The 26,087-nt window shown below is 37.1% G+C and overlaps 1 protein-coding gene across 2 annotated transcripts in view; it reads left to right on the forward strand.

The window, feature by feature from the left end:
- The window catches only part of ZFPM2 (zinc finger protein, FOG family member 2), a 499,502-nt gene that overhangs the window by 247,338 nt on the left and 226,077 nt on the right, over positions 1-26,087 (forward strand). For both annotated transcript variants that reach the window (XM_081502271.1, XM_081502272.1), the window contains exon 4: positions 9,150-9,268. In XM_081502271.1, coding sequence (XP_081358397.1) covers positions 9,150-9,268 — 119 coding nt within the window. The remainder of the gene's footprint in view (positions 1-9,149; positions 9,269-26,087) is intronic.

Below are 26,087 nucleotides of genomic sequence, written 5' to 3' on the forward strand. Positions count from 1 at the left end.
AAATATGAACTGGGCAGAAAAAAAGAATCTTTATTTTTTGTCCTGCTCCATGTTTCACACACGAGGTAATGTAGTTAGTGCAATAAAATGTTGAACAAATGAAATATATGATTGTTGTAATACAAAGAGCAGGCATATATTAAGACAACCTTTTTTTTTTGTCTTTAAAATCAACTTTTAACTGTAGTACAATTAGGTCTATGAAGTTATGAAAATTCTCATCCAATCAATGATGTTCAGTTTTTTGTATTTTGTAATTATTGCATCACAAACTATATTAATTACCATAGAATAAACAGAAATAAAAAAATACATCTGTAGTTCAAGATGCATATAATACTGTTGAGGTGAAAGGAGTTATCAAAGGGAAACCACTAGGGAATAATTAAATGCAAAACTGTGTGGACTGTAAATGTTATGGGAGAATTAGGAGAGGAGAACTCAATTTACTGTAGAGTTCAGGTTTGGTGAAAGAGAATAACTTTACTCTTGCAACATTAGTAGGATTAATCAGGGCAGCCAGGACTATATTGTGTCTGCCAGGTAGCCACAACAATTCTCAGGAAGGTGTGGAAGTTAAACTGAACGAGGAGGAAGGTGTGATAAGGCAGAGTTATTTGACTGGAGAGAAGATATTCTGGAGAGCAAATAGGCAGTCATGCAGACTCTGTGGAGCAATGCTGTGGTGGTATTAGGATTCAGGCGTAGATGTTCAAGTCGGATGGTCTAAAGGAAGCAGTGAAGGGACTTGCACAAATGAATAACATGATGAAAGTGGAGTTTAAGTAAGTTTATCTTGGCAAGGATTTGGAGCCCAAATCAGAGCTCTAGAGTGAATTGAGACTGATTGGTCCTCTACATCTGAGTTGATAGAAAACAAAAAACAAACAAACAAAAACAAAAAAAAACCTGGGAAATGATGATAGGAAATGTGAATCCAGGAGATAGTTAAAAGAAAGGTAAAAGTCAAGGAATGTGACCACAGACACTGAATGGTTAGATGTGATGATGGAAGGATGTGGACATGCTCTTAGAAGGGCTTCATTTTCTTTGTGGTGGAATAGTAAATGTTTATTGGAGAAGGCAATGCCACCCCACTCCAGTCCTCTTGCCTGGAAAATCCCATGGACAGAGGAGCCTGGTGGGCTGCCATCTGTGGGGTTGCACAGAGTCGGACACGACTGAACGACTTCACTTTCACTTTTCACTTTCATGCATTGGAGAAGGAATTGGCACCCCACTCCAGTGTTCTTGCCTGGAGAATCCCAGGGATGGCGGAGCCTGGTGCGCTGCCATCTATGGGGTTGCACAGAGTCGGGCACGACTGAATGACTTCACTTTCACTTTTCACTTTCATGCATTGGAGAAGGAAATGGCACCCCACTCCAGTGTTCTTGCCTGGAAGATCCCAGGGATGGCGAGGCCTGGTGGCTGCCGTCTATAGGGTCGCACAGAGTCGGACACGACTGAAGCGACTGAGCAGAGCAGTGAATGCTTATTAGGTACTTTGCACATGTTATCTGAGTGAATTCTCACAGCAACCACATGAGAAAGATATTGTAATTACTTTTTGGTTTGAAGAAACTGAACTTCAGAGGGTTAGGGACTTGCTCAGGATCACAGAACTTGTTCCACTTTTCTCCAGTTTTGAACCTACTCTGATCTGTGTGCTGGCCTCCTATTCTAAAACACTGCTTTCATCCCAGACACCCATGGTCTCCATCTCATCAAAAAAATTTTCCCAGTTCTTTACTTACTTACATAAATTTTCAGGTTACTTGATTGATCCTTCCTCCTTTAAATTCTCAGCCAACCCATTGGATGCTGTGGTGCCATGTCCAGTTTCTTCCCTATTCTCTGTTTTCTTATACTTCTCTTAAATATTCTGTGCCTGCTCCTCCATCTCTCTGCCTTTTGAAAATTCTTGGAACTCTACCCTCAATCTTATTATTTTATCATGTTACACTCTTCTAGATCAACAATTCTATGAATTTTATGACCATATACAAGCAGGTCTTAACGAATAAATGCCAACATTTATCACTCTAGTCAAGACCTTGCTTCCAAGTCACAGGCTTGGCCACCTACCCACCCCAAATCACCTCTTGCCTTCCTTACAAAGCCACTTTGGCCCCAATATTTCCAAGCTATAATTCCTCCTCTTAACCTTAAATCTTTTTTTTTTTTTCTTCCGGTGTCCCTTATCTCAATAGGTATATGGCCATTGACCCATTTGCCCCTGACAGATACCCAGAACATCATTGCTGGATTTTTCCTTTCCGAATTCCTAAAATCTAAAAATAATACTAAATTCTATGGCTTTAACTTCCCAAACCTTATGGATTACATTTTCTCAACTTTATCCAGGCTGCAAGTTTGTTTTGTTTGTTGCTTTATGCCTGAATGTAACTAATAAATATTAGTAGAATAAATGAATGAATAAACTAATGAATGGATGCAGAAAAAAATGAGTAAGCAAATCCAATGAAAAGGGTACTTTGCTTTCCTTGATTTGAAATCTCTCATCTTTTCAAGTCAAACATTCCTGTTATGATAAGCTAGTTCTAAGACCTGAGTCTTTGACCCACCTCTCAGTGTTCTTTCTACCTCTCATAATATATTACATCTGGAGAAAGAAAATCATGGTGTCATGGACACCTTATTAAGTAGTAAGTGACAAACCCCTTTAACAATGACAAACCAAAGATTCAGAAAACATAGAATATATTCATGGCCATCAGCTGGCTATTTGATAGAGGAACTAAAATGTAATCTTATTGTAGTACATGGTATTTCCTCTATTTCATAACTCTTATTAGTCTTTGAAAAAATTAAAAATATTATACTCAAAAGCAACATGTATGCTAAATGAAATAAAGCTTCTGTCATATTTCTGTTGCTATCATTAAACTATGTAGGCATGGTAGTGTATAAATGCTAATTATTTTGCAATGTGCTTGCAGTTTTCTGAAAGTAAGTGTTAGTCGCTCAGTCATGCCCGACTCTTTGCAACCCCATGGACTGCAGCCCACCAGGCTCCTGTGTCCATGAGATTTTCCAGGCAAGGATACTGGAGTGGGTTGCCGTTTCCTTCTCCAGGGGATCTTTGCAACCCAGCGATCAAACCCAGGTCTCCTGTGCTGCAGGCAGATTCTTTACCAACTGAGCTACAAGGGAAGCCCAGTTTTCTGAAAAGCTGCTCTGAATAAATGAATATTTTTATTTAACTGTTTCAGCAGCAGAAAGAATTTTGCAAACCTCAAAATAGCATCTAACATCTTGATAGACTAGAAAGGAGACTGAGATTTGCCTGTTTGTCTAACAAAGTTGAAGAGATTGACTTGAGAGCTTGAACAGTTGCTGGACTTTCTGTTATAGCCATCTTTAAGAGCTCATAAACCTATTTTTGTCCTGCTTAAATTTTAATGCATAGTCAAAAACACCTCGGAAACTTTGGAGATATTTGTGTATCACTTCATGATTTGCCCTAAGTTTGTAGTTCTTAATCCATTAAAAGACAGACCTGCTTGTAAATCCACAGGTATAGATAAGAAGTCACTGTTTGACTGAGTCTGAACCTTTTTGAAATGAAAAATATCAGTGGAAAAAAGAGAGGATGAATTACATTTTTGAAGGGTTTTCAAAGATTTTCATGATTCCTCCGGTATCACTTGAAATGTGACATGACATTTTTTTTTTCAGTATGTAAAAACAACAAATTATTTAGGCATTATTTTTATGCAGAAAAGAATATTCTTAGCTTAAAGAATTGAAAAGAATTTTGTCTTTAAACGGTAAATTGTAAGGAAATTGTTTAAAATGTAAGTATGATTGAAAAATAAGAACTATCAGTTAGAAATTAAACAGGTTCTTTTCAAATAGAAAAGTTATCCCCCAAATTTAAATAACTGTATTATCAATATGAAAATGCAGGCATATGATAAGGGATATCTCCCACTGAGCCCTTTTTGATGTCCTAACAGATTGTTGGCTATGCTGTATCTTTGAGGATTTCCTATACAAGTCTCTGATTTCAACTCATTAATCAAAAGGTTTGTATGAGGTAGAAATATATTTTCAGGGGAAAATCTCAGGAATGGGTTTGTTATTCTGCATGCAGAAAACAAATTATTATTTTTCCATATTTCCTGGACTCCAGGTAGGCTTCAGAGTTCGATACTTTTAGGCATTAACATGTGATTTAAAGCAAGTTTTTATTTATAAAGCAATATTTAAGAAGCTCAGACTTACTGAATCTTTTTGGGTCCATTTGCCTCATTACAGATCATCTTTAGCTACTGATACATAAGAATGAAAAACAAGAGAAGTGTATGTCCGTGTTCATTTAACAAGTTTAATGAGTACTTCCATTTTTACTGTAATTGACAAATGAGAAAGGATGGAAGCATGAGAAGAAGCAAAGATGGTGGCTTAGTTCTTGAATTTAAATGTTTACAGTGAACATGGAATTCTTATTTCCAGTACGTCTTCATTATTCAGATACAGATACATTTATGTTCATAATGGGCAAAATTTAACCTTTACACAATATTTTAGTGGATTGTTGTTTGTATATGTTATTCTTGTTTTGGGGCTGAGCAATAAAAGCATGGAAAAGGATGTCTGTCTTGTAACTATTAAAAGAAGGTGATACAAAGTAGGTAAATAAGATATTGAATTCAGGTTGATGGTATTGCTTTCATTTAAAAAATCTAATGAAATATAATTGATTTACAGTGTTTTGTTAGTGTCAGATATACAGCAAAATTATTCAGTTTTATATATAAATATGTATATATATGTGTGTGTGTGTGTGTGTGTATGTATTCGTTTTTAGAGTCTTTTCCATTATAGGTTACTACAAGATACTGAGTACAGTTCCCTCTGCTCTACAGTGGTAGATCCTTGTTGATTATCTGTTTTGTATATAATAGTGTTCTTTTTTCTTTCTAATTGGAGGATAATTACTTTAAAATGTTGTTGGTTTCTGCCATAAAACAAAGTGAATCAGCTACAAGTATACCTATATGAAGGCTTCCCAGGTGGCACTAGTGGTAAAGAACCCGCCTGCTAATGCAGGAGACTTAAGAACTGCAGGTTTGATCCCTCAGTCAGGAAGATACCCTAGAGGAGGGCATGGCAACCCACTCCAGTATTCTTGCCTGGAAAATCCCATTGACAGAGGAGCCTGGAGGGCTACAGTCCATAGGGTCTCAAAGGACTGAAGTGACTTAGCACACACACACACATACATGTAACCCTCCTTGTAGAACCTCCCTCCCACCGCACCCCCAGTTTCACCCCTCTAGGTCATCACAGAGCATCAGACTAAGCTCCTTGTGTTATATAGCAACTTCCCACTAGCTGTCTATTTACATATGGTAATGTATATATTTCCTTGCTACTCTCTCAATTTGTCCTACTCCCTCCTCCCCTTGCTGTGTCCTCAAGTATTTTCTTTACATCCGCATCTCTATTCCTGCCCTGCAAATAGGTTCATCAGTACCATATTTTTAGATTCCATATATACATGTTAGTAGTGTGATTTTAATCCCCAACTCCTAATTTATCCCTCTTCCTTCTTTCCCCTTTGGTAGCCATAAATCTCTTTTCTATGTCTATGAGTCTATTTCTGTTTTCTACATAAGTTTATTTGTATCGTTTCTAAGATTCCGCATACAAGCAATATTGTATGACATTTGTCTGACATTTCACTTAGTATGATATTCTCTAGATCCATTCATGTTACTGCAAATAATGTTATTTCATTCTTTTTTATGGCTGAGTAATATTCCAGTGTATGTATGTACCCCATCTTCTTTACTCATTTGTCTGTCTGTGGATACTTAGGTTGCTTCCGCATCTCAGATGTTGTAAACAGTACTTCTGGCGCTAGTGGTAAAGAAACCGACTGCCAGTGCAGAAGATGTAAGAGACACAGGTTCAACCCCCAGGTCGGGAGGATCCCCTAGAGAAGGAAATGGCAACCCACTCTAGTATTCTTGCCTGGGAAATCCCATGGACAGAGGAGCCTGGCAGGCTATGGCTCACAGGGTCACAAAGAGTCAGAAATGACTGAAGCTACTTAGCACAGTGAACATTGGGGTGCATGTATCTTTTTGAATTATAGTCTGTGGGGGAAAAGGAACCCTCCTACACTACTGGTGGTTGGAGAAGGAAATAGCGACCCACTCCAGTATTCTTGCCTGGAAAACCCCATGGACAGAGGAGCCTGGCGGGCTACAGTCCATGGGGTTGTAAAGAGTCAGACACGACTGAGAACACACAGCGGCACACACTACTAGTGGGAATGTAAGCTGGTACAGCAAGTACAGGAAATAGGATAGATATCCCTTAAAGAACCAAAGATAAAGTTACTATATGATTCAGTGATTCCACTCCTGGGCATATATTTGGAGAAAATTATAATTTGAAAACTCTGTTTCTGTGGTGTTGCTTTTAAAAGCATCAAGATTAAAACTGTATATTTAAATTTAGTTATTAACTTGATGAGAAACTAAGGTCAAATTAAAGCAAATATTTCGTATCACCTACAATGACTTATATATCATTTGCAAAGTGTAATTACTGAATTCATTCTGGTTTTTTAAAACATTTTATTTTGCATTAAGGTATACAAATTAAGCTAGTTAACAATGTGGTGATAGTTTCAGGTTAACAGCGAAGGGATTCAGGCATACATATATGTGTATCCATTCTCCCTCAAATTCCCCTCCCATCTAGGCTGCAACATAACATTGAACAGAGTTCCATGTGTTATACATTAGTTCCTTGTTGGTTATCCATTTCAAATATAGAAGTGTGTAACGTGTTTATCGGAGAAGGCAATGGCACCCTACTTGCCTGGAGAATCCCAGGGACGGCGGAGCCTGGCGGGCTGCCGTCTACGGGGTCGCACAGAGTCAGAAACGACTGAAGCGACTTAGCAGCATCAGCAACAGCAACGTGTTTATCCCAAACTCTCACATCCTTCTCCCCCTCACCCCCTTGCAACCGTAAGTTCATTCTCTAAGTCTGTGAGTCTCTTTCTGTTTTGTAAGTAAGTTGATTTGTATATTATCTTTTTAGATCCCAGTGTTATACTGAGTGAAGCAAGTGAATATATTCTGTTTTATTTAGAACTTTTCTCAGCTATCTATTCTCTAAGGGTTAGCATTCATATTTCTTCATATTCCATTTCTTCCATTTTCAGGTCTGGTCTTGAACAGGTTGAGATAAAATTCTATTTTAAAAATAAAAAATTACATTATTACGATTAATATTTTGAAATATTAAAAAATTTAGTGTGATAGTATAGTATGGAAATAATCCCAAAACATGAATGTCATAGATTTAATTACTTAAAGAGAAGGTCTCCAGTTCCTGATTGAGATTTTTTTTTGCTTATCCCAAACAATGTTTAGATTTAGTGGCCATTCTTTGATGTTTTGAAGACTTCATTTATTTTTTTATTAATCCATTAATTTATTTCTTAAATGAGCATTTGATTGATTCCTACTGTATGCCAGTGTATACTGTATTTATTTCCTATTTCTATATAATGATTGCAAAGTAATAATTGGGAAGAAATAAAAGGAGTATATCAACCTAAAGTGCTCGTTTTTAAAGGGTTTTTGTCCAAACTTGTAACATAAAGTCTTGCCTAAAGTACCAAATATAAAAGCATAATGACTTTGATTAAACATTGTTTTTTTATTTGAGAAAACATACATCTCCACTGTTTGCACATGTAGTTGTCCTATCCACTGAAACTAGTACTAATTTCAGGAAATTGCCAAGTACTTTAAAAAAAACTCTCCATGTTGTTCACTAAAGTCTTGTATCACTGTAGTAGAGTTATGGCTAAAAGTATACATCTTTTTAGGAAGCCCAGGTGGCACAGTGGTAAAGAGTCTGCCTGCCAATGCAGGAGACACAAGAGATGCAGGTTCAATCTCTGGTTCTGGAGGATCCCCTGGAGTAGGAAATGGCAACCCACTCCCGTATTCTTGGGCTTACCTGGTGACTCAGCTGGTAAAGAATCTGCCTGCAATACGGGAGACCTTGGTTCGATCCTTGGGTTGGGAGTGTCCCCTGGAGAAGAGAAAGGCTACCATCTCAGTATTCCAGCCTGGAGAATTCCATGGACTGTATATAGCCCATGGAGTCACAAAGAGTCGGACACAACTGAGCGATTTTCACTTCACTTCACTTCATATACATATTTAATTGCAATGTTTTACTTATTGGTGATCAAATGTAGGAATTTTAACTCTGAGTTATTGTCCTAATGTTTTCTGTCTGTTTTTATATTCTATCAATACTTTTTGAGAATGTGTTATCTTCTCTTCTTCTTAATGATTTACTGAATAGAATTGACTACAGTAGACGTGTGTGCATGCATGCTCAGTCACTTCAGTCATGTCTGACCCTTTGCAGTGCTATGGACTGTAGCCCACCAAGCTCCTCTGTCCATGGGATTCTCCAGGCAAGAATATCATAGTGGGCTTCCATGCCCTCCTCCAGGGGATCTTCCTAATGCTATGCTATGCTATGCTAAGTCGCTTCAGTCGTGTCCAACTCTGTGCGACCCCATAGACGGCAGCTCACCAGGCTCCGCCGTCCCTAGGATTCTCCAGGCAAGAATACTGGAGTGGGTTGCCATTTCTTTCTCCAGTGCATGAAAGGGAAAAGTGAAAGTGAAGTCGCTCAGTTGTGTCCGACTCTTAGCGACCCCATGGACTGTAGCCTACCAGGCTCCTCCGTCCATGGGATTTTCCAGGCAAGAGTACTGGAGTGGGGTGCCATTGCCTTCTCTGATCTTCCTAATACAGGGGTGGAAATCGGGGTCTGCTTGTGTCTCCTGTATTGCAGGGGGGTTGTTTACCCACTGAGCCACCTGGGAAGTCCTACAGTAGACAATAAGTATGCAAAAACTCAAGAAAGAAATTGGACTAAATGTGAATACAGTTAAAGGACAAGTTTTATTATCCTCTCAGGATACCAAGATCAGTTGAGATGAACGTAATCAGTACTCGTTGTATGAATCCTGAGAATATTGTGCGTGTAGGCCAAACACACACAAAGAGTCAGCTGTTGGGAAAACACAAGTGAAAGTACTTAAACGCCCATGTGTTCATTGTCTGCAGGAGAGCTGGAGGTGTTTCAGAAAGATGGAGAGCGAAAAATTCAGAGTCGGCAGCAACTTCCAGTGGGAACCACCTGGGGACCGTTCGCTGGGAAGATGGACTTGAATAATAATTCCTTGGTATGTGGATGTTGTGAGTTGGTTGACTCTTAATATTTTGTCATAGCACAGAAATTATCTCTGCTTGCTTCCTGGTGAAATCACTAAAAATAACAGTTTGCTTTTTCTTTTTCATGGACCATAAAACTGGAATATTTTCCAAGTGGTTTGTCTCTGACAGTATTATATGCAGAATTTAGAAGAAACAGGTTAATCACACTGAATGGTTATTTAGTAAGGTAATTTATAAGGTTGCTTTATCTTCATAGCCAGACTAATATTGTTCATATTTAATAATATATACAAATGTTTTTCTTCTGAAGATGACACAAATTGTCATACATTACAGGTTTACATGATGAACAAGAAATAAACAACCTTGATATTGCTTGGCAATTCTATTTGTACTTTTAAGAGTGAGGATAACTGATCAGCATCATAATATTTCTTGTTAACTTTTTTGTAAATATTCTGAGCTTAGAAAGGCTACCTCTGGGAAAAATTATATGAATGATTGATTAGCTATCTTAAAAAGTTATGGAAAGATGGAGTATTTGATTACATTTAAACTTCATTTCTTAATTCAACATGTTAGTTTCCTATTGCAGCTCCAGAAAGTTACCACAAACTTTGTGGCTGAAAACAACCCAAGTCCATCATCTTGTAGTCTGAAATGAATCTCTTGGGGCTAAAATTAGAGTGTCTGCAGGGCTTTTTTTTTTGCTGGAGCTTCTAGAAGGTGGGGGCAGATGTTTTCTTTGCTTTTCCATCTTCTAAAGGCTGTCCACAGCCCGTGGCTCATGGCTCCCTTACATCTTCACAACCAGCAGTGGTTGACTGAGTCTTTTACATATCTTTCTTCTGACTCTGCCTCTTCTGCATCCCCTCTCCACATTCGGGAACGCTTGTGATTACATTGGGCCCACCTGAGTAATCCAAGATACTCTAGCAACTTTAACTCCATCTGCTTTAATTTCCTTTTGCCTAGTAAAGTAACATGCACAAAGCCCAGGAATCAGGACACTAGGACCTCTCCTATTATGAGGGATAAACAAGTGACAAAACTTGGGGATAAAAATGTTTTATATTCTTTAGGAGATCCAGAAATTATATATATGAAATGGAAGTCCCTCTCTGTAAATGCCGTTTATGTAGGAAGAGTTTCACGCCTGCTAAATTACTCTTATCTACATTGAGGTGGTGGGGGTGGGGGCAGAAGAACTCCCAGAGGGTTTTTAACAAGTGTACTTGACTCAGCAATGTTGCTTTCCTTTTTCAGTTGATTCCATGAAAGGAATCTCTTCTTCAGGTTATTATATGAAAGAAACTAGTATGTGCAGATCGCTGCTTATTTAGTGCCATGTGAATGAGAAAGAGATTATTGAATTAACCAAAAGTAAGGACTGGAATAAATAAGAAACATTTGTGTCATCCAGCTTTTAAACAGCATAAGAGATTCTAGAAGTGTGCTTTTTACTTTCTAAATCCTTGTGTTTATCTGTAAAAGGATAAAGTAGGAGACTTCGCATGTATTTAAGAACCAAACAAGTTGACAGACCAGGCTAAATATTTAATAATCTGGGGCAGTGTAATGTGTGCTAGTCCAGTGTACCTGCTGCAGAAGGAGTTTGAGAAGTGGCTCCACAAACACTGCTGACTTTAGTGGTTGAGTTGTATCATGGACTGTTCTATTGATTCCTTTGATAGGGTGATATTAGCTATTATACTGCTTAATCAAGCAAAGGCAAGGGGAAGATTGTCTCAACATCAAAGGTTGAATTAAATCCTTTTCAAAACCCATTTTATCTGGGCATTTCTATTGATACTCTAGCATTGCTTTCAAAATGTTTTAGGCAATAAGATATTTATCTTATTTATCACTGTGTATCAGACACCAACACAACTTTAGTTATTTGTCTATTTCTTCAAAAGTGTAATGCCACTTAGGTGTCAGCTATTGTTGATGTAAGAAACACATGTTTTCCTTTTTATTTTATCAGCATAATATCTCTATGAAAATGTAATTTTAAATTAATCTTTATATCATGATATATATGTAGAATGATGCTTTTTATACACCTTTAGCATATGCTAAATTATGATGTATGGAAAGTAAACCTATCTGTGGAAGTTTAATTTTTCAGTGAAATAATTTTCTGGTTTTTAGACATGACATAATTTTTTTTCATATTTCTGTACCACTCTAAAGCTATCTTATGCCATACTTAATATCATTTAAATAATTCAGTTATAGATGTGACATTTTGGTATTTTTGGTACAATTTGAAGTGAATAGATACTGTTTAAGGTATCAAAAACCCAGTTGTGGTGAATAATTATTTAATAGAAAATAATCTTAATAACCTAGTTTTCTTCTTTTGTCTTAGGATTTAAACATTTGATTCATGTTACTTCCCTAAACTATAGAAGTTCCCTCTATTTTAAAATGTAGCTGCTTTACTAAAATATACTTAAAATTTTTTTTTTTGATAATAGTATTTTCTTCCCAGAATTTACTTTTGATTTTATGTCATTAAATACTACTAATAGTACTCTTTGCACTACTGTTACTTCCATAGAATAATTGTCTAAGTTACACTGTGTACTTATTCCTTTCTAGACACTATATGGAGAATTAGAAATGTATTAGCTCCTTTACTCCTCAAAACAAACTTACAAATTTAGTCCTATTTAAAATCTTATTTGTAGATAAGAAAATTAAGGCTCAGGCCTTTTTATTCCAGAATCTGTGTTTTTAAATACCAGATCACATTCCTTCCCAATAGCATCTGTAACATGATCTGAATATGATAAAATTATTAGGAATTTCTTTACATGAATTCTAAATTTATTAAAAGCTTTGGGAGAAAATATGCAATGATTATAATCAGGTTCTTTTTTCTTACTTTGGAGAAAATACTTGTTATAATACTTCATAACTATCATGACTGAAGAATTAGGTATAAATTCAAAGAGTTCTACAATTTTATTACCTCTTTATCATTTTGACAATCATTTAATATAGGTTTTATATCATGAAGATAAATTTTCTTCATCATACAATATATAATCTATTAACCCTACCTTCCCCTACCTTTCCCAACCTGAAATCAAATTTGGAATTAGCGCACTCTTTTAAACTGCTTATTCACTAACCAATGTTATGTTACTCTGTTCAGGCTCATGGTGTTGTCTCAGGAGACCCAGTAAACTAATTAATCCAACACAGTAATTAATTGAGTCACCATGCCAGATGTCAAATCCTTTTTATATCTTTCAAGTTCCCATCTTGAAGTGCATTAGCAATATGCCACCTTCTGCAGGAAGCCTTTGCAGGCCAGGCATTTGGATATATATATATAACATTACCAGAAATATAGGCTATATGGAAACATCAAAAGAATTGATTTGACAAAAAGCTCTTCTTGGAATCATATAACACAATGAACAAAAAAATAAATAAAATTTTGTTCACACTTCATTATCTTGTTAGATAGTTTATGCTTAGCAGCAGAATATAGTTAATATTTTCATTGGGCCAGGTAGGGTCAAAGTGCTTTACAGGTTTTATATCTCATTTAGTTCTTGCATGAGCATATGAGAAGATAATATCCTTTTTTTCCTCCTTTGTTTCATAGGAGGAAACTGCTACTTTAGGAAGCTGAATGACTAGACCAAGGTCAACTCAATCTGAGTTGAGACCCCATGTTGCAATCTAATACCATCTTTAGAAATTTTATCTATAATATAAAGATAATATTACTACCTAGCTTGTCAGGGTTTTGTAAAAATTAAATGAGGTAGCATATATGAATTATCAAGAAATATTTAATATTATTACTACTCAGTCACCTGTAAAAATGGGTCCATCAAAATCTTTCAAGTTTAAAACTGAAAAGATACACCAAATTAAATAAGTAAAACTATAGACTTTTGGCATTTGGGGGTTTTGCGGCCTAAATTTGACTATTTTCCAAGGACACTGTTTTAGTCCAGGGTCTCCAGAAAAACAGAATAGGGTGTGTGACTTGTGTGTGTTTATATATTTATAAGGAATTGTCTCACATGATCATGGAGTTGGCTTGATGAAAATCTGCAGTGTGAGTCAGCAGGCTGGCGACCCAGCAGAGCCGATGGTATAGATGAAGTTTGTTATTTGGTGAGGCCAGTCTTTTTGTCCTATTCAGGCTTTCTTCTGATTGGTTGAGGCCCACTCGCGTTATGGAGGGCAATCTGTTTTACTCAGAGCTCCCTGATTCAAATGTCAGTCTCAACAAAAACACCATCCAAGTTGATACACACAATTAACCATCACAGTTTCCAAAGGTCTGTGGTATATTGTAAGTTTTAGTTTTTTTCAGGTACAGTCTTCCGCTCCTGTATGAATTGTTAACCAGCAAGGGAGCCTAGCTTTCTTTCCAACATCCTACTTCTGTGTCAAGAAATAATTTACATTAAGAGCGATCATAGTGACCCAAATTTCCTGTTTTTGAAAGTCTTACAATTTTATTCATTGAAAATATCAAAGGACTATTGACAAGGAAGGAATTTTAAAAATCAGTTTAAATTGTGATCAATATCTGTTTTGGAAGTGTTTTAGAATTTCTGTATTTATATGTTGTGCCTTTGAAGTTCTCCCATTTTCTCCTGAAGACATAGATCTTTGTAATATGCTAAATCTCTGCCCTGCTAGCCCATGGTAAGTGCTTAATAATTATCAGACGACTCCGATTATTTGGAAGGTTGGTGTCTACAACGTTAGTGACATTTGCTCTCTCTCTCTCTTTTGAGTGAATCAGCTTTCAGTAGCTAACTTTCAGTAGTCTTATTCAGCCAACTGCCTGCTGGAATCATGCACCATGCATACTTAATTAAACAGAACATAAATAGAAGGTCCCAGGTTACCTACTACATAACAGTAAACTTATCACAATCTGTTAAATTCAGCAAACAAAATTTGACATAGAAATTTCATTTTATTGATGTCGTTCAACCAGAAGGGAGCCTTGTTTTATTTTACCATGTGGTTGTGATACTGAATTCTACAAACAGAAAGTGTACATATAAAGGGTACTATAGATAAAATTTCATTGATTTAATAATGAAATAATGTGCACATTAAATTCCATCTTAATTTTTAAGGTAGTTGTTATCATAGAAATGTGGTTGAGGAAAGAATTAAACGTTCCTGATCTACGTCATAGGGAAATATTAGAATTATTAGATATCTCCATGGTGCCCTTCCAGATCTAACTCTTCCAGTACCAGTCTCTGAGTCCATTCATTGCAAATCTTCAAGCTTCATGTTGTGGACACCCTACAGCGACTATATCTCTACCCATACGTCTCTAGCATTCACCTATAGTGTCAAGCGCTGCCTAGCGGAAACATTTCTGACTTTCTATTTGAGGACATTTTTTCCAGCCTCAGGAGCAAATTTACTGCAAGCCAGGCAAGCTATGAAGTGCTGGAGAATTAATGTTTCCAAAAGTAATCCTCAACCAAGGAGGGACAGAAGTTGGTAGACAAATACCCCCCTGCTTCCTTGCCTCTCCATTAGGATATGCAAAGTGTTTTACAAGATCTCTTAGAGTTTGCCAGTGAAACTGAGCTCCAGTCAGTTTTATAACACATCCTTTATGGCCTTCCTTTTCCTTCCTGCTTACTTCTCCACACCTCTACTGAACTGTTCTGGGGTCACCTCCAAATAAACTAGTTGCACTTTTATCAATCTCAAGGTAACCTTCTGGGAAAGCCATGCCAAGACAGCTTCTAAGATATAATAATGAAATAAATTGGAACGTAATATCCAAATTTTTGCTGAGATTCTAGACAGTATAGATTTTTAAAAATCATAATTATTCAATTCTAGATCACCGCCTCTGGCAAATAATAGATATTCAACAAACGCTCTTTAAAATAAAAATATGATCTAATTGAATTTCCTCACCATGCGCAATCTGACCGACCCCACCCACACCCTCCCAGCTTCACCCTCTCAGTGATATAATTTATAATGTTGCTGAGGCATGACTCTTTGTTGGGTCTTATATTTCTTTCCATTGATGTTGACATTGTGAATAATATCCTCCTTTTAATATCCATTCTAATCTGGGCTCAGGACTCCCATACTTTTCTACTTCTCATGTCTCTCTGGGTATTGGCTCTTTTAAATTTAACTATGTTTCCCAAAACACTATGGCCTTTCTTCTCTTCTCCCTCTGTTCCCAGTGCCTCGGGGAGCTTATCCACTCGCAAAGCTTCAGCTACTAATTTACAAATGACATTTAAATTAAAAAATCTCTAACCTTGGCTTTTTACCCTTTCTCTAATAACACATTTCAACTGTTTTACAAGCCTTTCCCACTGACTTCCTCCAACTCAACAGTCGTAAGGAGAGTTTATTATTGTTTCCACCTACTGTCTCTGTGCCCTTTTCCCTGCCTTTCAAATTTTAGTCACTTTTAAACCTAAATCTCTGCCTCTCCTTTGCTGCCTCTGCAGGCAGTCCACTCTATGAGTTATTCCATGTCACCCTCCTTCCATGTTTACCTCTCCTCTCTCACATCTCATAGGTCCATTTACATACATCGTCATATGTGTATGTGCATGCATGTGTAGGCACAAACACCCACACACACCTTTCCTTTATTGCTTTGTTTTTGTCATCCATGCAGAGCCAAACATCTTCCAAGACTCTGCTTTTCACGTCCAGGAACCAAGTACCATAACTCCTGCTCTCTTCACGTCTACCCCCTTCTTTCTGTTCCTACTGCCACTGCTGTTTGTGAAACCTCCATCATTTCTTCCTTGATTATCACAGTATTCTTCTGATTATTCTTTCTGCCTTCCTTCCTGTCTTCTTTTTCTTTACCCAAATCACAGTGTGTCCTTATAGCAAAACTTGTTGCTTGTGTGCCTGAAATCATTCAAGGGCACAAGAGAACCCAAACTCGGTCTCTTTTCCACTGTCCCGTTTCCACTCTCAGCGTAGCTCTCAGTCAACCTCAGCTACCTGCAGTGTGACTATACTCTTTCTCTCATGTCTCTGTGCATTTGGCTGTGCTATTTTATCATGCACAAAGCCCTGTGCTCCCCTTCCTGCCCTTCCTTATCACACCAACTCCAGTTCTCACTTCAAGACTCAGCCCCAGGTCACCCCAAAGTGGACCTTCCCTAAAGCCTCAGGTCTGGAATGGATATCAACTCCTCAGATATTTCTATGGTCTTTAGGCTTACTAGGATGAGAACATTTACTGCATAATTCCAAATATTTCTTTACTTGTCTATCTCACCCATACACTGCTGCTGCTGCTAAGTCCCTTAAGTCGTGTCTGGCTCTGCTTTAACTTTTCCTTTAACTTTTCTCCAGTATCAGCCAATGATTCACATCTTTCTTTATTCAATATCCTTTTGTTCTCCTTGAGTCTTTATACCCATTTTTCCTGTTTCCCCTTAGACCTTTCTTCATCTGCCCAACTTAGCAATACAGTACCACAGTTAATGCCATCTTGTGCCTGTTTTATTTGTTTATAATTTTTCTTAAACTCACTTGAATGTAATATACAGTAGAGGAGGATAACTATATCTATTTTGTTAGGTTTTACCTAACAGAAAGATATGCCTGTGACAGCTTCTTGATAAATATTGACTAATTTCAGTGTAAGATCTGCACCCCTTGGAAGTACTTAAGGAGGACAAGGTGGTGAACCCATTGAGGCCATTGTGATTTGTTTGTAACAGAATCCATTTTCGATCCTTCACTATGACCTGGGTGAAGGCCAAGAAGGTATTCTGTTCTACCATGCTTTCTGTGAAGTCTCATCCAGCCTTGCACTTTCCAGTGACAAACCATCTGGGAAATTCCATCTGTCTCTGCTTGGAAACTAAGGTGGCAGTCGCCCACTGTGAGCAATTTTCTATTAACTTCTTGGATAAGATCAGTCAGATTTATACTGAATTGATGGGAACCGTAAGAGCAGGGTTGTTCCAAGAGAAGACAAATGTGCTGATTCCTCTAATTGGGCTTAAGCCAGTTTCATTCACGGATGCCCTTAGGTTCTAGTAGTGCAAGGACTTATAACCTTTTTAATTGTACCCTGTTCCTCTGAGGAAACGTTGGTGAAATTCATTATTGATGGAGATTGTAGATTTGTCCCTTAGGGAGGCCAAGATCCTGGCTTCTCTTATACTCTATCTGCCATGTGGAGAATTAATGGAAACTGAGTGGACAGGGGAAGCTGCTCCAAGAAGACATGAGGCAAGACATTTAGTACAGCAGAGCCTTGGAAAATGGTGTGTTGGTTTGGTTTCTAGAATCAGAGGAGGACTTTTTGTTTGTTTTTTGTTTGTTTGTGGAAGAGGAGAGTGCTCAGGGAGAAGAGAGATTGACATGAAGTCCCAAGTTAGTGAAAGCATCCTGTAGAATCTGTGTCAGAAAGAAAGAAACCAAACACCAGGGAATTACTCAACAATTCAAATCTGTCGAAGCAAATGAGCGAGGTCGATTATATATGGATCTGAAGGGATTTATTGTATTATAATGTAGGCATAGTGATATTGTCTGTGGATGGAATTCTTTTGTAATGTGGGAAAATAATGTTGAAATGAAAACATATATTTGGCCTTTCCTAATAATTTGTATCTGCCTCCTAAAATTACACCTTTTATGCATAGCTAGTCTGTCTGCTAATCTCAGTCTACCCTTAATTTGCTTTTTCTTCTAATGGTGAAATCTTTCTAGGTTCTTTATGTTTGCACTTGGATTTGAAAGGTATGAACACAAAGACACAATTTCTTGCTGTATATAGACAGTTTTATTTATGGGTCTAACCTACTGATCTGTACCTGAAATTTAAACACATTTTGCCTTTGGGTTATGCTACATGGCTAAAACTCTTTACTTATACTGTGGCCAAGTTTGAATAAACAGAAAGCGTCTTTTTTTGGTTTGTTTAAAATTATTTATTATTCCCTTTTTCTAGAATTCCAAGGAGAATTTTATTGAAAATAGTCTTATAGAGTTATTAAAATGACTCTGTGATATGCTATTAATATAATCAATGCCTGGAAAGAGTAACTACTTCATGGCATTTAATATGATTAAAGTTGCTCTACTAAGAAAACAGTGTATATAAAGTTGAACAGACTAATGAGTAACACAACCTTTTCCATGAGCATAGGTATGAAAGATGCAGTTTGGCTATTGGTTTAGGCATCCAGATTCTCTTTATGGAGTTGTTCCTGTTTGTAAATCTTTTCTCAAGCTTCAGGGTCCCATAGGGGATAGAATCTCTGTTCCCTAAGGAAAGCCTATCAGATTTTTGGGTGGTGAAGGAATTATTTGCAAACTATAGCTCTGCTGTTTCCATAACACAAATTATGGAAGATAAAGTTGGAAAAATTGTTTTTGGCTGTAGGAGAAGGTAAAATGAGAACACACTTGTGAGGAGCAGTTTACAAAGTTGACCCAAAATTTTGTTGATTATTTGCTGATATATCTGGCTTGCCTTTTAAAATCTTTCTCCTTGACTTTTTTCATGACTTAACATTCCACAGCTCTTTATAAAACAATTGTTCGGCATGAGCACTTCCCTGTTATTTACATGGTTATAATATATATTGTTCCAGTGTTACAAAAATTTAGCAAATGATGTCTACTGGGCATAATTAATATATTCAGTAACTTGGAGATAACTGTTAAAGAAATGGACATAAGTGCTATTTTATATTCCTTTTGTTCTTACAAACCAATATTACATAGGCATAACCCTTTAAATTGGACATATTGGACTCATAAAATATCTGACTGTATTGTATAACTAAGCATCAATAGATATTCCCAGGACACCATTAATTAAATATCATATCATAACATTAGCTCTGAGTTGGCATTGTCAGTCTTTAGTTTCATAAGAGGTTTTCCTGATGTAGGCAGCTTTGTGAGTCTGCCCCTGTCCAAGTGACTCCTACAAGGCTCATGTGGATGTTGTATGATGTGCAGAGGCAATATTTATGAAGGAAAAATAAAATAATATTTCTAGAATGTTTTTGTAAACTTTTAAATTTATTTGAGAAACTCTCTTTTGGAGATGAACATCTCTTTTCCTTGTACATTTAAGTATTGAATTTAAAGTCATTCTGTATTATTCATTTGTTTTTGTATCACTTTTTAAAATATAATCCTTTTCCTAGTTCAACAAAACTATGGCTTCTTGATTCTAGTAATTTGTATATCATTTGTGCTATTTTATATGGTTTATATCTCTTTCTATTTTAAAGGTCAGGAGCTCAGAACCAAGCGTAGGGTTATGTGCCTTAGTCTTGTGGTTTTCTCATACTCTTTTTCTCAGGGTCAGAAATATGAGCACTGCTTATCTATGTGTTTTTGGTACAGTGTCTCATACAAGGCTGGATTCAGAGAATGACAGCCAGGGCTATGGTGTCATCTGAAGTCTCAACCAAAGGAAGACCTGCTTGAAAGGTCACTGCATGGCTGTTGACTCAGTACCTTACCTCCTAGGCTTCTCCAAGGAGAAGCTCATAGCATGGCAACTGGCTCCTCTCTGAGCAAGCAAATGAGAGAGCAAGGCAAGGAGCCCAGGAGTGAAATCATAGTCTTTTCATAAACTAGTCTTGGAAGTAGGCATCCCATCACTTTTGCTGAATTCTTTTTATTAAAACTGAGTCAGCAGATCTAGCCACTCCGAAGGGAAAGGCATCGTACATGGGCTTAAAACCAAAGGCTGTGATCATCACTGGGGGCCATCTCAGAGGCTGTTTACTGCTAAGATAGTATACATAAATAGTTACCTCGCCTCTGAATAAGGAAGGACTTTCAAATAATAGTAGCACTGGGAGAAATCACAAAAGAAAATCCAATTAATTTAAATAGAAAAGACTAAATCATATATTATAAAATGTCATAAACAAAAATCAAGGTTTAACTGATAAGTAAAAGATACACATAAAAATGAGATAAATTTTATTCTTGTTTTTAAAGGTAGATAAGCTACTCCATATAGAAAGTCATGAATAAATTCTTGATTAATTTGTTTAGAAATTGATTATTAATATGAGGACAGAGAAAGATGAATGAAAATATATGGAACAGTTATATAAAATCTAATGGGAAATAGGAGCCAGTGGCAGGCTGTTTGCTGAGTATTTCTCCTTCAGCAATTTTGAGAAACATACACTAACACGTTGTAAAGATCAAAAATGTATAGAAAGCATGGGAAAGAGCCCGTGATGTGGTCAGAGTAGTCTGATTCTAGTCCCTACTGTCATTACCCAAAGTGCTGTCTTGGGTAATCACACCTGCTCTCAGTTTCCTCATTTATAAAATGGGGGTTATAATACCAGCCCTACATCTTAGAGTTGTTGTAAAATTATATAAAATTATATGCATTTAGTCACTTTGAAAAATATACAGATTGTTATACAATCTCGATTACTTTTTATTATGCCTGTGAATAGAAAGTAGATTACTCATTCCCTTAATTTGCCCAACTGTGCTTCCAGCCTCTTCTCTTCTGTCCCCTTTCTGAACATATTTTAAAAAGCACTCTTGGCTGTCATTGTACATATACATCTTCATACACATGTGCACACATGTATTTATATACACACAAACATACACATACTTATTGATTAGCTAGCATCAGTATTCCGAGAACTCATAGCCTAGAGAAGTACAAGCTATGTACTTAGAGTATTTATCATCTAAGGAGACAATCACCACAGAGACAAGAGAAAAAACATGTTTTTAGGAAGAGAAAGGAAGGTTAAGTGGTCAAACTGCTTTTTGAATTATCCTGGCTCCTTTGTGTTTTCTTTTTGTAAGGAGTATTTCTTCAGAAAGCTTTTCTCAGGGTGTGATTGGGAATTTCAGACAATTGGAAAAGTAATTTACCCTGTCTGATTCACTTTTGAGTCCAGTTTGTATTGTAAAATGCTAACTCAATTCTTTCGTTACTTATGGCATTTTAGAGCTTGGTACAGAACGGAGTGAATAAGGCACATCACAAGGCAGAGAGCGATGCACCATAAAATAAGAAAGAATGGGGACAAAATTTGGAAGAGCAAAGGCACTTCATGGGCCTTAGGTTTTAGCTTTTATTGAGAAGTCAAGCAAATACCATTTGCTTCTCATGGCTTCGCAAAGAGTCGGCCATGACTGAGCGACTAGGCGCAGCCCAGCACCCTGTGTGCAGGCATTACCTCATGGACAGGGGCAGCGTCAGTCCCTTGGGTTCTGATGCTAATCTTGGATGTGGCATTATTACCACCTTGCATCTTAGAGTCATTGCCCCTCAGGCATGTGTAGAGTGTTATTCTGTGGAAGGTGCCCAGTGACAGCCTCATGTGCGTTTCAGATAAGCATCAGGGTCCAAAGTGAAAGTGAACTTAGCTCAGTCATGTTCGACTCTCTGCCACCCCATGGGCTATACAGTCCAGGGAATTCTCCAGGCCAGAATACTGGAGTGAGTAGTCTTTCCCTTCTTCAGTGCATCTTCCCAACCCAGAGATCAAACCCAGGTCTCCTGCATTGCAGGCGGATTCTTTACCAGCTGAGCCACAAGGGAAACCCAAGAATACTGGAGTGGGTAACCTATCCCTTCTCCAGGGGACCTTCCCAACCCAGGGATTGAACCGGGTCTCCTGCATTGCAGGTGGATTCTTTACAAATGAGTTACCGAGTACATGTCAAATAAAGTATCAACTCTGGGTGCAGGGGGGTTTGGGGGGCTGGACAGAGAGATAGCATTTGCCTTCAAACACAGTAGTTCAGAGACGGTGAAAAGAATTTATCCTTTACCTGAATATTTCCAGCAGGGAACATAGGCAGTTTTAATAACCGTGGCCTTCCTTCCAACTTTGTGAAAATGACTCTTCAGAGCAAGTGGACGTTGGCAGAAGCGTTCCAATCGTTGCTGATTCTCCAGAAGGAGAAGGTTGAGGGAAGAAGAGTGCGTGACAAAAGTCAACCTGTGGTCCGCTCCATTACTTCATTAATCAAGTGGAGGCATTCTGAAAAATGTTTCTCTTCGGTTGCAGCCATCTATTTTTTGGTGTTAATCTGCGCCCTGTGGCAGTGTTTTGTGAAAGGAAACAATGAACAGTTGTAGCATTCCCCCCACCCCCAGCTGCTGTCGCCCCTGTCAGAAGGCTCCGAGGATGATGCGAGTCTGTATCATCCTGATAAGGAAAAGAGGATTCAGATGGCTTTGGAGAGAATTTGTGAGAGTAGAGAGTGCCTTTTGGGCTAGGCGAGCTATGGACGACGGCAGAGGCCCTTCATGGGATCCTAAGGGCCCGCTGCCAAACCTGCTGCTGCTTCTCGAAGATTTTCTGATGAAATATTTCGATGGTGAAATTCTGAAACTGTCAGAGGGACTGAGGTTCAAGATGCTGTTTTAAGTATTTTGTTCCCATAATCTGTGATTAGCCAATCCAGGTTAAAAACAAAAAAAAAAAAAAAAAAAAACACGAAAAGAAAAGAAAAAAAAACAAAAAACTTAAGAAAATCCCAGAGTGTGTATGGAGGTCACTTAACTGCTGACAATGTGTTTCCATGCTATTGTCATTGTGAGCTCTGTGCAAATGGTCAGTGCATTTTATATACTGTAGGTTCCTATTTTATGGCTGGATGAAATATGAAACTACCTTTTATAATGCTGATTCTATTTTGGCAGGCCTTTGGATTCACATATGGTTCAGTTAAGCTGTTTTGGAGTGTAATGTACCTTTGTTATTTATTGGGATTTTTGAGAGGGGATAAATGTGCTATTTTTGCTCTGGATTAAAAAAAAAAAAACATCAAATGTTTCCTAAAAATTCATATAGCTAAGAGAATTCCAGTGAGCTTTAGAAATTGAGCTGATATTCCTAGCTAAAATAAAGTCATTCTTACCCATAAAGGAAAACAAAAAAAAAAAATAAAGAAACCGAAGTGCCAGTAAAATAGAAGCAGTATTTTGTAGCACATCGCAATAAAATGAAAACAGAGAGCAATTAGTGAATGGGGGCCGGAAAAGTTGTCATCCTGTAACCAGCTGTAATCTTTAAGCATCTTTAAGCTAACAGATACTACTAGGATTTTCTTTCATTCATTCCACTGTTATTCTGGCAGGTTACAAATAAACATACAGGCATAAAGAGTCCAAAACAAAGTGGTTGTCAAAGGGATGGATGATAGGCAGTGACCTCACATACTGAGGATGGTAGTATGCTCAGTTAGGCAGGCTTAGTTGACTAGAGGTGAAGTGTGTTTCCTCTGCTGAGCCCTGGCTGATAGACACACTCCCATTCAACTTTAATCTCTTTGTTTTCTTGAGTTTAACACAAACTGCTAAGTTCTGTTTAAAATAATCTTTGTATGTAAGTATGAGGATAGATAAACTAGAAGGAAAGTGACGTACTTACCAATGTCATTTCAAAGCACAACTTTTTCTTCCTAAAAAAAGAAATCCCAGAAGGATAGGTATATTTGGAGTGGCTCAGATGGTGAAGAATCTGCCTGCAATGCAGGAGACCCAGGTTCGAACCTTGGGTTGGGAAGATCCCCTGGAGAAGAGAATGGCAACCCACTCCAGTATTCTTGCCTGGAGAATTCCATGGACAGAAGAACTTAGTGAGCTATACAGTCCATGGGATCGCAAAGAGTCAGACATGACTGAGGGACTTTCACTTTTCTCACTCTTACTTTGCATTTGTAAAGAGCCTTCAGATTTTTATTATATGGCCATCTATTTGTATTTGAAGTTAATCATAAAATAGATTTGCTGGAATAGTCACAATCTAAACTTTTAGGCTTTGGTAACCTAAGGGGCTGGATACAAGAGTAGAGATTGACCCATTTTAACTTATCACTCTAATTAAAAAGTGAAGTGAAGTGAAGTCGCTCAGTCGTGTCTGACTCTTTGCAACCCCACGGACTATAGCCTGTCAGATTTCTCCATCCATGGGATTTCCCAGGCAAGAATACTGGAGTGGGTTGCCATTCTCTTCTCCAGGGGATCTTCCTGACCCAGGGATCAAACCTGGGTCTCCAGCACTGCAGGCAGACTCTTTACCATCTGAGCTATCAGGGAATCACTCTAATTAATCCCCCACCAAGTTGTGTGTCTTCAAAGTTGGTGTGTTATTTTTATCTTTTTTTATAGTTATTTTATCTTTTTTACATGAGAGGGTAGTGGGGTAATTATTTTTATTATTTCATAACTAATTTAACAGTCTTCCCTTGCTGTTAAATACTAGCAATTGAACACCTAAAATCTCTTTCTCTGATGTTAGATGTATTGTGCAAGACATCTTGAAGAAAGCTTGACTCAATTAAGTATGTGCTCCAAGTCAGGGACTCTGCTAAAAAGTGAAGGTACAAAAACTGAATTCTCACCAAGCCTAATTACTCCTTGTATGAGTATTTAAATATAACTGAATTCTATCCATACCCTTTATGTACCCGTTATATATTACTTTAAGCAAACCTAACACACAAAAAAACATACTCACACACACTTAGCCATGCACACGCATAAGTTTATACACCCACAGGACACAATGGTTGATTTTTAAGTAAACAAATAAGATTGGTATTTTCATTTTTATTTTGTTTAACTCAAATGATGTGTTTATTTCCTAAATAAAGTAGTATCATGAAATAAAGCACACTTCTATTTTTGAACAAGTTACAAAAACTTAGTGCTTTATTCTGGCATAGATTGGACAATGTTACAAATATTGATAATGTTTCTCATTTTTCCTCATAATTTCATTATTTTATCTTATGGCAAAGCATGTAATTGACAAATTATCATAGAGCTATTTTAAGCATTCCAGTAGGTAACTTAGAATAAATATAGGACATTTTGATGTATAAATTTGGATGATGAAAAAGGTGTGTTTTAATTCTTGGCTACCTGGAGCCTTATAGAAATGTTAATGTTTGTTAGTGGCAAATATAGTAAGAAAAGAAAAAGAAAATGTGAGAAATGAAAAAAATATGCAATGATAAAATGCAAAGTGCCCTTTTATATTGTTTGATTTTCTGTGAGTTTTCATTTCCCCTTACTCTCTATTTTCTATGCATTTGAATTATTGAGAACTGTCCATAACCTTCGTTAAGATGATATAAAGTATTTTGTGATTATTCATGATTCAAACAGTTTAATTGATTTAGGGATACTGAATAATATGTTCAGTTTTCAGCATTTATCTTTAAACTTAAGAAATGAGTAGTTTCATGGTATTATTATTGTGAAGTATTGCTAATATTTGCTGCAAATTTTATATACCACTCACATTGTAGAAAGAAAAGGATACTCAATCTTCTGTTGTTTTTATACCACCGTAGCCACTGAGGTTTTGTAAAGAGAAGCAAGCCATCTCCTTTTAGCTTGTTTGGCAGCATTCAAAGGAATGCACGGCCTGCTATTTGAGTTGCATCTTCTCAATAGTTCTCCAACTGTCTTTCCTTAGTTCATATGTAGTTAGTTATCGTCAAGTTGAAAAAAAGGAAAATCAGTAGGAATAAGAAGCACAGTCCATTTTAGGTGGTCAGTTACAGCAATCAAGCTTTCACTTATCTTATTCTGCTATATTATTTTACCATAGTTTCTCCTGAAAAGCATTGTAGGGCGAGTTGAATATTTTTAATGTCAAATAATACAAAGTATTCACAATGTTTATAGAACTTAATTTCTCAGTAATTTGCTTCTGATTTGCAGATATGACTCATCTCAAATCTATCTAATCTGTATTGACTAATTGTGAAGTAACAGAATTAAAATTAAAAAAAAATTGAACCTAACATGGTAAAAGTCTTGGATTCCATCAG

The sequence above is a fragment of the Giraffa tippelskirchi genome, chromosome 6 (assembly GCF_054371585.1).
Source record: "Giraffa tippelskirchi isolate mGirTip1 chromosome 6, T2T-mGirTip1v1.2.pri, whole genome shotgun sequence".
Lineage (NCBI taxonomy): Eukaryota > Metazoa > Chordata > Mammalia > Artiodactyla > Giraffidae > Giraffa > Giraffa tippelskirchi.